The sequence below is a fragment of the Lupinus angustifolius genome, chromosome LG20, assembly GCF_001865875.1.
Source record: "Lupinus angustifolius cultivar Tanjil chromosome LG20, LupAngTanjil_v1.0, whole genome shotgun sequence".
NCBI classification, from domain to species: domain Eukaryota; kingdom Viridiplantae; phylum Streptophyta; class Magnoliopsida; order Fabales; family Fabaceae; genus Lupinus; species Lupinus angustifolius.
In genome coordinates, this window is record NC_032028.1 from 4,385,597 (window position 1) to 4,398,747 (window position 13,151).

The 13,151-nt window shown below is 31.2% G+C and overlaps 1 protein-coding gene and 1 long non-coding RNA gene across 2 annotated transcripts; one reads left to right on the forward strand and one right to left on the reverse strand.

Annotated features, from left to right (window-relative positions):
* Window positions 9,314-11,219, forward strand: LOC109336014 (myb-related protein 308-like). Its single transcript, XM_019572338.1, has 3 exons — window positions 9,314-9,538; window positions 9,616-9,745; window positions 9,840-11,219. Exons 1-3 carry the CDS (start codon window positions 9,406-9,408, stop codon window positions 10,891-10,893), a joined length of 1,317 nt encoding a protein of 438 aa, XP_019427883.1. The 5' UTR covers window positions 9,314-9,405; the 3' UTR covers window positions 10,894-11,219.
* LOC109336018 lies at window positions 11,014-11,680 on the reverse strand. The gene is made up of 2 exons (XR_002106289.1): window positions 11,572-11,680; window positions 11,014-11,447 (listed from the first exon to the last, which is right to left on the reverse strand). It is a non-coding gene; the product is annotated as an uncharacterized LOC109336018 (long non-coding RNA).

A 13,151-nucleotide genomic window follows, 5' to 3' on the forward strand; every position in this document is an offset into this window, starting at 1 on the left:
TAGAGTAAAAGCACAAAATATTAGTCACATTAACCCTTATTTTATTCAACTTGGTCATAGTTTTCTTAAGGTTAAAATAACCCGAACTATTTAGTTAAAAATTTGAACCGCTAGCAATATTTTCATGACCAATCTGAACGTATAGATTAAGGTATGTCCTCATGCATTCATATAAGGTATTTATAATTTGACTACAAGCTGATAGTTTACATATATATATTTACTATCGTAAATGATTAAGGTGCTTGATGGGGTGATATCCTAAACTATTCTTACAAAGGAAAGAGGTTAATTTTCACTTGCTTACTAACAAATGTTTCTATGAATACATCTAAAACGGTGTACTATAGAAAATAGTTGACTAAGGGAAACAACACATGTGCATGCATATGATAAGCTCATCAGAGGATATATTTGTATAATATGACGAGGGGCCGAAGATCATAGAAGTATCCTTTTCTTTCTCTACTTTATTCTAAATATGTAGTCTCTTCATTCATTTATTATTGATTAATAGACATCATTACATTCCTATAAAAATAGACATTATTACAAATGTCAAATGGGACATTACTAAGGTGAAGGCCACCATAGAAGAGTTGCAAACAGACAACTCCATTATTATATGATAACTACTATATTATATATCCATATACTGTAAACATATAAAGGAAACTAATCGGTATATATTCCCCTTTATTTGGAGTTTGGAGGCATTCTTTTCGTGCTCTTAAGGTAAATAATTAATCTCATTATATCTTCCAACAAATATTAATCATATGAATCTAACTGTTGACTTTTTAGTTATCTAAAAATCTTGCAGAACCTAGCTTATACTACTAAACCAATATCTTATTGGTAAGTAGACACAATTTCGAGTTGAAGAATATTTTCTTATGTATCCATATTATGACACAAACAAAAAGTATTTATTTCTCCCTCTCTTTACTAGCTTAATGAGTTTTTTTTGGTTATCTACTGGTATTTTTGTACTGAAGGTAATTGATGTAAATTAAGGAGGGCGACCTATGATTTATGGAGATCATGTTCTTGCAAAGAATTCGTAGCATAGTTTAGTTTATTTTATTTGCATTGTTATTAATAAATGAGAATTTAATTCTCATGCAGTCTTATGATTTATGTTTATTTTTTCATTCAAGTATTTTAGTATTTAATTTGATGTATTTTGGGATCGGGAAATTATTTATTTCCTTGTAATTTGACAAAGTGGTGGCTAAGTGGTGTAGCATAAACAAGGTGACATGAAAATAGGAACAATGTAACAATTTCAGAACCAACTTGTGGTTATACTTAAGGGATGAAGAGAAGATGATCAAGTCCACTCAAGCAAGGAAATTCCTCTAATTAATTCGGTCTCTTGATGACAACCTCTAGGGGCTGCCTTAGAATTAGGATCGTTTTAGCTTGAAGTCTTGAGCTTTTTAAATTGTAATTCGATTTTGGTGAATTGTAGAAATTTGGGGTTGTTTTGGTGAGGGAAATGGAAAAGATTAGGAGGGAGAAGCGCCACAAGCATGGAAGCTTGATAAGCTATGAGGTTCGCCACAAGCAAGGAAGCTTGATAAGAACTTGTTAATGGTGGCCACAGCCAACGTTTAGGAGAAGTGCTCTCAACTAAAACAATTCAAATTTACTCAAAATTCAACTTAACTTTATTAATGACAATTCAATTACATAAATACGCAATCTAAATGTCAGGATGAGGATGAGGAAGAGGTTGAGGATAGGATGAGGACGAGAATGAGGATGAGGATTGATGACAACCTCTAGGGGTTGCCTTTGTTTTAAGGATCGTTTAGCTTTATAGTTTAGGACTTTTGGAGTCCAAATTCAGTTTTGTGAAATTAGGGTAATATTAGGGTTTGTTTTGTGCGTGAGGCAGGTTGTATGAGTTGTAGGTTAAGGTTGAAGGTGGAAAAGAATGGAAGGGGAGAAGCGCCACAAGCATGGAAGCTTGATAAGCTATGAGGTTCGCCACAAGCAAGGAAGCTTGATAAGAACTTGTTAATGGTGGCCACAGCCAACGTTTAGGAGAAGTGCTCTCAACTAAAACAATTCAAATTTACTCAAAATTCAATTAACTTTATTAATGAATAAACAAAATTATAAATAGGCAGATTTGCCTTGCTGAAAAGATAAAGATAAGATCTAATTTAAAAAATTGAAATTTGAAGATAAAATCCTAACTAACATAATCCTAACAAGCCTAATCTAATTTGATCTGATCAATTTCGGTTGGATTGAGTTATTGACGATTTGAATTTGAAGTAGTCTTGAAAAATCCTCTAGTTAATCTGACCGAATGAATCATAGAATTTCCTTGCTTGAGTGGACTTGATCATCTTCTCTTCATCCCTTAAGTATAACCACAAGTTGGTTCTGAAATTGTTACATTGTTCCTATTTTCATGTCACCTTGTTTATGCTACACCACTTAGCCACCACTTTGTCAAATTACAAGGAAATAAATAATTTCCCGATCCCAAAATACATCAAATTAAATACTAAAATACTTGAATGAAAAAATAAACATAAATCATAAGACTGCATGAGAATTAAATTCTCATTTATTAATAACAATGCAAATAAAATAAACTAAACTATGCTACGAATTCTTTGCAAGAACATGACCTCCATAAATCATAGGTCGCCCCCCTTGATTTACATCAGCAATCATGTTTGAGTCGGGAACATCTATGGGTATGTGGGGCTAACTCTCCTAGTAAGTATTTTTTCATCTACAAGATTCGAACCCAAGACCTTATTTAAGGAGAATCATGCATGTAAACTTGAACCAACACCATTGGTATTTAATGAGTTTCTTAAGCCTAAAAGTTTTTTTTAATATATGTGCCGCCGCATTGCACCACCGGCTGATGAAGATGTAATATTTATTATGAAGTTCTAAGTGCAATGACCTCCTTTTAGTAAGCAGCCGCCAAAAAAGACGAGTTGATATATATATTTTAAGTAAATGAATAATATTTCAAGTTTTCAACCCTTCAATAATTAAATGTTACTTAAAAGCTTATTGATCACCACATGACGAAAATGGATGAAGAAAAAAAATGAGAGAATATCCACACAAGACGTGCTCAGCTGGTTAAACATTCAAGTCAATAAGATTTTAAATTTATTTGATTTACAAAACACCATTATAATATTATATAGAAATAACAATAATTATTATAATAATAATAATTTTTCGTTCCAGCAATATGAATTAAACAAGGGATATTTAATTATAAAGGAGTGACTATTCTTTTATGAGTTTCTTATGCCTCTATGTAGACAAAAAATATATTTCATGTTATTTCATTATAACAATGAAAAAATAATAATTTTAATGTGCATTAAGGTGTCATCAACTGATAGTCATAGACTAATCCCTTTCCAACCATAGAGATCACTATGTGGATTTTACCTTTGAAAAATTAGGGGATAGAACAAATTAAGCCTTTAAATATTAAGGGTTGTTTTCTTCTTCTTTTAATTTAAAAAAAAAAGTTTAATGGATTGATATATAAGGGGTAGTTATTTATAAAGAACTGGAACTCAACCTTAAATGTTTCACCACAATATGATTTTAGGTTATTTAGTTGCTTGACAACCTCGTCATTGTGTCATCTATTAAATTAATATTTTTTCCTTACGAGATTAACTTCATAATACGATTTAATGCTATTGGATGGACTTTTTTGTGTGTTCAATATTTGAGAGCATTAGAGGGATGTGATGTAGATAGTCAACTAAATAACTATCTCAACCTTTGCTATATATATATATATATATATAAAATCCTTAATATTATACATATTAATTAGTAATCCTCATTTAAATTAAACCAACATGAAATGTTGGTCAGAATAATCAATTAGAATTGACAAATCAAATAGTTTACCATCTTAAATCGAAACAAGTTTGAGATTGAAAAATAAATTATATCAAACTTCAATAAAATTTTGAAATGAATAAATTCTTATTAAATTAACATAGGTTTGACCTAGCTCATAAATTCCAATTTAAAAACACGTTTTTAGGTAAACTATTACATATTTTTTTTTTAAAATATGATAAATCATGACATATTGTTGGGAAGAAAAAGAAAATTCTAGAACGGTCAGAAATTCTCCTAATGGAGGTGAAAAGTTCGGCTAAATATAGTGCATCATATCTCTTAGAGTTACATATTGTTGGGTCTATATAATATGATTCTGAATAGGATTCCACTCTATTTACTTACTCAGTTTGATCCGATCATTATATGTTTGAATAAGATTGAATCTCATCAGTCTAGGACCAATTTGAGTTAAAAAATTAGAGTCGATCAATATTTAGAGTCGGTGGGCAACAAACATAACCCAACCTAACCTATCTCATGACCACTCACTCATCGTGTTTGTATATGTCTCTATTTCAATTATGTACCAGTAATGATAATTCTTTGATAAAAATATCATTAATTCTCTAATTTTTCATTATATATATACACAATTAACAATATATATATATATATATATATAATATATATCATTTCATATGTCAAATTATATATTCACAACAATAAGCAATATTGAGAAGACTTTATCTAAGAGATGTATGCATTATATTTAATGTAGTCTAGGGTCGTGTTCAAGTTCAAAGGTTGATCCGATTAGCATTTTGGGTTGTTGGGATAATTGAAATATGTTATTGTGTTAGTCCACATTGTCTAGTATTGAAATATAGTAGAGTAATAAATGTTATATATTGGACTCAAGTCCCTTGTTATAATGTACACCAGATGGAAACGCCTAATAGAAACACCTCATTGGTAGGTGGGCTCATAGATATGCTAGGGTTTGTAATCCTTATTCTCTAATAATATCTTGGTAGCCGCTCAATGCTCTCGGGGACGTAGGCACAATTGACCGAACTCCATTAACAAATTCTCTTGTTTCTTCTCTTCTATTTATTCTATACATTTATTTGATTGTTTGTGGCTAACGCTGCGCAATGATCGTTTCCGCTGCACCAACAAGAGTTGAGTTAGCTTTAGGTCTAGAATTGGATCCAAATTCAAAAAATAATCTGACCAACATTTACAACCGGATAAGGAACAAGCCTTATTCGACCAACTTAGTCCATGCTCACCCCTAATATAGATCATCCAAATGGACCTTAACAACATAACTCAAATGATACATATGATTTAGATAAAAAAATAGTATAGGAAATTAAACATAAATATAATAAATGATAAAAATGTAAGAGTATAATATGTATGTACTCTCAGTATAAAGATTTATAAACAATCAGTTTATCATATATCATTTATTTGTATTATTTTTAGAGTCAATAATAATTAAATATGATGATATATGATATAATAATGATGTATATAACTCATATATTATAAGTACATACATTTTTTTTCTTCTGTAAATTTAATTAAGTTTATTCTTGACAAAGGATTTCTTTCTAGAAGGTTGGAAATGGTATGCAATTCATCTCCTTAAAAATAACATCCACTAAAGATATCAAAACTTCCTATACTAAACATAACTGTACTCTAGAGACTCTAATATAATCCAATTTATCACACTAACTTTAAAATTTTGGTGAGGTCAAAAAGGCATGAATTCTTTTTGGTGAGTAAAGGTATAAATTTTTTGTGATGGCAAAGTCAGAATCCAAGCAGGAGAATAACCTAGTGGTAAAATTCAATTTCCATTTAAGGCAGATATCTGCATGGTGGAGAATGATCCAAGTCTCCAAACCGTATAAAATATTATAACTAATGTCTACTTCGAGAAAAAACATCATCATTATGTTTAATAAATTTATATTTGCACATAACAGAATCATGATGTTGAATTTAACATTCAAGACTTCTGAGTTTATCTTGTATGATTCTAAAAGGTTCTACAGTTCATGCGGGCCACTGGGCTCGACAGCTAATGATATGCAATAATTCATAGAATCCCCCACCCTCTTTTTCGAATGCTATGTATTTCTTATTTTTTTATACTATTGATTATGTTAGGTTGAACAATAAGGTGTTACTCAAGCACAAAGACAACATTAGATTTCTAGTGAACTAGGAAAACCCGAAAGGTTCTAAGAGCAATAATTGTTAGGATTTAATATGTATACATTGACAGCAAATCTCTACGACTATTTATATGTTAACTAGTATTGAGTTTCAAACAAAAGTATTACAAATCAATAAGTGGTGATATGTCGAAAGTGTAAAAAACTTTAGACTGTCAGCGCATGGATTTTAAACTCTAATTGGTATGAGTAGTCTCATATATTCTCAAAAAAGTTAATTCCTTATTTGGTGAGAAGATTATTTGGTATATAAAAAAAGTGTAAGAGAAAATGTATACACGACAATGTATGAGTTTATATATTATCATCATTCATGTTTTTTTACCATTAACTCTTCAAAGTAAATGATGTGGTGTATATAAATCTTTATAATCATAGTATATAGATATTATACTAAAAAGATTAGCTTAGGTTGATGAATTTTGCTATCCAGAGTAGGTTAATGTTCCATCCCTATCTAAGATTGATTTGGTTCTGCGTGCGTCTCAAGCTGCAGAGAATTTTTTGCCTGGTTTTTATTATATAAAGATGACTTCTTAATTATTTCATTGTTTGGGTTTTCTGAGAAAAGGTGAAGAAAGCAACAACACACAGGGGAAGAGTTCCATCACAACCCTTAATGTGAAATTTAGTTCTATGAAATAAATTAAATTGTGATACATGCATTTATATAAATTCTCTGTTATAATCAAGTATCACGAATAAAAAGTTAATTTCTTGAGGCGTGTGACTACCTTATGTAGTTATGTCACTATCAAGGATCCAATTATATGAATTCTTTTAAATCCTTAGCCAATATGTCAATTTTTGGTGCATGTGCATTCATATATTTTAAAATATGCCACACTACATAAATTATCCACCCTAACACTAACATCATATATAATAATAAATCATTTAGCAAATGGACATTTCCCACCTTAGGGGCAAAACATATCAATGTAACTTGCATAATGAAAACTGTGGTATATATGATAAGTTTTGAACTAATTTTTATTGTTGATGATCTTAACTATTTATCAAACTTGGTGACTTAGGTTGATGCACCTTGATGTAAAGTGTAAAAGGAATACTTATTTAAATTGGTCTAGTGACAATTATGTTTGAGTGCATATTTATATGGAAATGATCATCTCTAATAATAGAAAGACAAATTATCATTTTTATATTTATATATAGGGATAAAAATGTTAAATCATATTAATATTTCATCTTGTTTTAAATGTATTTACTTCTTCAATTACGGAAGAAAATCCTAATTCATATTTATGTAATCTCAAAGGTTATGGTTCAAATTCAAATATGAGAACCTCATGAAAGTTGGGATAATTGAATAACTCCTCCATTCTCCTATCATTGAAAATCAATTTTTTTGTATTATCGAGAGTATCTCCTAGTCTTTATGTAACAAATTAATCCCTATTAGTTTACGTAGGTGCTCCTCCTAATAAATATCATTTTTAAGAATTAAATTCTTAATATTTTGAGCATCCTGGCCAAAATCTTATATTACTAGATAAACACTTTGTTGGTGTGAAAATTGTTTAAGACACTATCTTTTAGTTTATAGAAAAGTTACTAGACTTTTAAACCGACAACATAATTAAAAGAAAAATAAAAGAGTGATCATTAATAGTTCTAATAAATTCTGTTTTTTATAGGCACTAAAGTTTCTGTCTAATTAACCAAAGAAATAAAAGCAATGAACTTTAATTTAATTTCATTTATACAAATAACTATTGCACATGTGATAAGATAACCATACATGCCGGTGGGATGGTTGTGGAGTTAATGAGATTTTAATAAAACCATTACCATATTAATATTTAGTGAATCAACTAATGCACCCAATTGTTAGTTGTCTATGATAAAAGCATTGCTTAAAAGTGGTGGGTTAGTTATTGAGAAAATGATACCATGTAAAATACACATATAACCCTATACTTTTCATAATGGTTAGCATAAAGATACTAATAGAATATTTTCCAAATTTCGTAGCTATAAGCTATTATATATATAATATGCGTCTACGTGACCAACAACATTATATATAACTTAACTTTATTAGTGATGTTCTTACTCGGTAGTTAGTTTCAATAATTAAATCCTTGAAAATGGAAACTATGATCATAAGTGTAATTTGCAGACCTCGGTGGATTTCAACAGAAAAAGGATAACATGCATTGTTTTTTATTAAAAAACAAAAGAACATTGTTCCTTTCCACGTAATGATGGAACTTTTCAAAGAAATCATGACATGGATGAATTACACGTAAAGCTCAAGGAGTAAAAGAATGAACAGTATTAGGATCCAATTTTATTTTATTTTATTTTGTAAGACACAAGTTTTCCAGCTCTCGCAAAAGGGATATTTTGCATTTTGCTTTTAGACATAGATTGCCAGAAACTGTATCATGTGACAAGGAAATCTTCCTATACCTTCTTTTAATTGCTATTTATTTATTATGTAACTATGTCTATTAAATTTGCTTTCTTTTTATTGAGGAAATTAAACCATAAGATAATTAATTAAATATCTTGAATAACAAGTTTTGTTGGAACTAGGAAGTAAGACAACATTTCTTCATTATTATTGGAGATAACAGTTCGAATTTTTAGTATATATTTAAAGGTAAAGATGTTATATCAATTTAAATTAAATGATACAAATGTTATTGTTTTTTAGTTTTTTAATGTTTTCCTTATAACTACTTTCTCCGGTAATGGAGAAAAGCCTGACTCCTAAAGAGTGAAAAAGGTTCCACCATTTCCTAATTTTTTCACACACTTCAATTACAAGTTACAAACATGTTACTTTAGTAATAATATAAATGAGAGTACCCTACCATTGGTGCCATAACATCCATGCTCATATCTTTGAAAAGACATGATATACTGTTTATCAACCCCATCCCCCCCTTAAACTCCAACCTATATACAACAATAAGTCATATTTCACATTGTGTGATTTCTATAGTGAACTATATAATTGTGATTTAACCCATATGTACAATTTAAAAAAATAAAGAGAATAGAAAGAACCTTATTGAATATGACACCTCTTTCATGGGGCCATGTCCTTATATTAATCCAACTCCTTTTCTCAGCTGCCAGTTCATTTTCAATCCTTGATATGATCTTCTCTCACATTCTCTCTATCACAACTCATCATACTACATCATTGGTTTAGTGCCACCATTGCTGACATTTGTTTCTCATAGGAATAAACAAGCTTTGTGCTTGAACAAGGTTCACTCCTTCATTATATAGGTAAGGTGAAATCAACTAAAAAATGGGAAGACACTCTTGCTGTTTTAAGCAGAAGCTTAGGAAGGGTCTTTGGTCTCCTGAGGAGGATGAAAAACTTCTGAACCATATTACTAAGCATGGCCATGGATGTTGGAGCTCTGTGCCTAAGCAAGCAGGTATCAAATTTTGCATCCTTTACCATATGATATAAACAAAATATATTGTTATTCATGTTGATAACTCTTAATGGCAGGTTTGCAAAGATGTGGTAAGAGTTGCAGGCTAAGGTGGTTAAACTACTTAAGGCCTGATTTAAAGAGAGGTACATTCTCACAAGAAGAAGAAAATCTTATCATTGAACTTCATGCAGTATTAGGGAACAGGTAACACAATACCTCTCATGATTAAATTATACCTTTTCTTTTCATTACTCCTATGTGGTAGTATATGATTCCTGTGCTTTTTTGTTGTTGTCAGATGGTCTCAAATTGCGGCACAATTGCCCGGGAGGACTGACAATGAAATAAAGAATTTGTGGAACTCTTGCCTGAAGAAGAGACTGAGGCAAAGTGGTATAGATCCTGTGACACATAAACCACTATCTGAGGTTGAGAATGGAGAGGAAAATGGTAAGAGGAAAGAGAAAGCACCAGAAGTATCCAATGAATTGAATCTCCTGAAATCAGAAAGCTCCAAATCAGATGCAGCTTCATATGAGCAAAGAACATCTTCAATCTCTCCAAAAGCCTATGCACCTGAGATAGAAGGTTCTTCTCACAGCACCAAATTTTACACCAAAAGTGACACCAATTTGATAACTAACTGTTGCAGCAAGGACTTGTTCCAAGACAGGTTTATGACCAATTGCCACTCCTCTGATTTCATGGGGAATTTTCCAAATCAAATGAGTTATGCATCCACTGACTATATCCCAAATGATTCAAACTCCAGTCATTGGTTCAGCCAAACTTCAAGGCCTTTTGATATAAACTCTGAATATCCTTTCAATGCCACTTCTATTCTTACACCTACAACAAGCATGTATCTTCCAACTTTTAACTACAAACCTTTGGTTGTTCCCTCTGATAATATTTCTACATCCTATGGATCCCATTATTGGGAAGCTAGTGCCTTAAACAACAGCAATAGCAGCAATGGGAGTAATAGCAGCACAGAGTTAAGAAGTAGCAGCCCTTTAAATGTACACAACAATATATTTTCTTCTTGGGGAATGGCAGATTGTAGCACCTCTACTAAAGAGGCACAAATTCATATGATGGAAAATCAGATAGAAGAAGCAAAGTGGAATGAGTATCTTCATAATCCAATGCCAATGCTGGCTTCTATGCAAAGTCAAAATCATGTTCCTGAAACTTTATGCAATGAGATAAAGCCTACCACACATTTTATGCCTGAAACTTTAGGGGCTATATTACCTCATAATCATACTAAGCAGCAAGAACTGTCACAAAGTTCTAGTATCATTTCCAAGGAAATTCAGAAGCTCACATCAGCATTTGGACATATATAGAAGGCTTTGGCATAAACGAAACAAGACTTTAGAGGGATTGGTATTCTTGGTACAGGTGTGTGCAACTAATATTTTGTTGCTCTTGTATATAGGTCTTATACAATACATTTATTTTCAGTGCCACTTCTTCATTTTGTTAATGTTTGTGAGCCAAACTATTTGTTGTATTTAACTTGTTCTGCTCAAGTGTGGGTAGAATTGCAGAATAAGGATTGATTTGCTGTCTTCTTTCTACTATTTTTTTTTCTTCTTTTCTTTTCTACACTGTAAGCACCTTGCAATGGTGTATATTTCTATATCTAAGCTATCACAGATGTTTATTGTTTTCATGGGAAGTTTTATTTTCTTTTCAATGCCAAGGAACAGAGTGGCAGACATAATTACTTTACCTATAAAACAATTTTCTGAATCACTTTTACATTGTATGATCTTCTTTTCCCACTAACTTTCAGATCACTGAAAATGACACTAACTTGTGTAGACCAATCCAAAGATTCTAATGTTTGTCCATCATTTTCTTGCTAGTAGAATAATTTATTCACTTTTGTAATAACCTTACAGCCAACAAGGAGTTGGTCTAGTAGTGTAAGGTCTCAAATGAATAAAAGATCAAAGGTTCAAATCCTATAAACGATATTTATTGGGAGGGGCAACCCCGCACCCCAAAAAAATAATAACCTTGCACTTTCCTGTCTATGCAAGTTTTAATTTTCACTTCTGTGAGGTCGTTAGTCTTGTACACTCCACACACAAAATTTACATTTGGTAATTTTCCTTTGAATAATGTTGATATTGTTAGGTATTTCAAGTGTGAATGAAGAAGTTCACATTTAGCAAGAATAGATGAATTAAAGACCATATAAGTAGATGAACTCATAGATCTAATGCGTTAAGGTTTTTGGTCGAGATGTGATGTCAAACCACTTATATACTTCTTTCCGAACAACAGATATCACACTACTTGTGAACTACATCCATTTTCACATCTCATTCGCACAAGGCAAATTCTCAATGAGTAACTGTTATTAAATAATAATAATTCGCTCATAAAAACATTTTTTTATTGCTTTACCATTACACTAAGGAACAATGGTTAGCATAGCAAAGTCATTATTGTTAATACTATTTTTATTTTGTAGAGTAAATTACACTGACACCTCCGAGTTTAGTGAAAATACACAAATCACTCCTCACTTTTTTACGCTTACACAAACACCTAGTTTTTATACTTTAATTATATTGATCACCCTGCATGAGAAATATGTGTAATGCAATTAAGTTAAACAAAACATGGTATGTTGAGACAAGTTCAAATAATATACAAATCAATGTATTTGCATTATTTTTTGTTACAAAATGCATCAACAGTTCTAAAGAAATATTGTTTAAATCGCTCTATACTTTATGTAAAGAACACCACAAATAATAATAAAGATGTATTGACTCATATTATTTGGATTTGTCTCCACAATATATCATGTTTTGGTTAGCTTAATTGCATTTATCACATTTTTTGTTTAAAAGATTACACTTATTTATCAGTATAATGAAAGTATAAAATGTAGGGATTTATGTAGGTGTAAAAAAGTGGATGATGATTTATATAACAGCCAAACAAAATCAGAAAAAAAAAATGCAAAGGTTGATTTTTCAAACGGCTCTAAACGGAAAATTTACGTGGATAGTGTAGTTTGATTACACTATCACACGTTTGGTATATGTTTTCAAATATTTACGGAACTAGTGTATTTTTTAGAGAAGTCATGGATGGTATCCATGATTTTGGGGAAAGTCGTGGATGGGATCCACGAGTTTGGGGAAAGTCGTGGATGAGATCCACGACTTTGGAGAAGTCGTGCATCACATCCACGACTTTTTGATATATTCTCTCTCCATGGAAGTCGTGCACCCTATATACGACTTCCATTGTATAATAATAATAAAAAACTTTGTAGCCTAGTGGTTCTTGATTTTTATGGAAGTCGTATATAGGATACACGACTTCCATGGAGAGACAGAAAGTCGTGGATGGGATCCACGACTTCCCCATCCACGACTTTCCCCAAAGTCGTGGATCCCATCCACGACTTCTCAAAAAATACACTACTTTCATAAATATTTTGAAACATATATCAAACATGTGATAGTGTAGTCAAACTACACTACACTATCCACGTAAATTTTCCTGCTCTAAACATCAAATAAAAGCAAACTTCATACTTGTATTTCAAAAACAGAAAAAATAAGATGCAGAATTC

Bases quoted from the DNA above. Each gene is read 5' to 3' on its own strand.
- LOC109336014 (XM_019572338.1), top strand. From the start codon at position 9,406: ATGGGAAGACACTCTTGCTGTTTTAAGCAGAAGCTTAGGAAGGGTCTT. The intron at 9,539-9,615 runs GTATCAAATTTT...TCTTAATGGCAG, and splicing joins CTCTGTGCCTAAGCAAGCAG to GTTTGCAAAGATGTGGTAAG. The intron at 9,746-9,839 runs GTAACACAATAC...TGTTGTTGTCAG, and splicing joins CATGCAGTATTAGGGAACAG to ATGGTCTCAAATTGCGGCAC.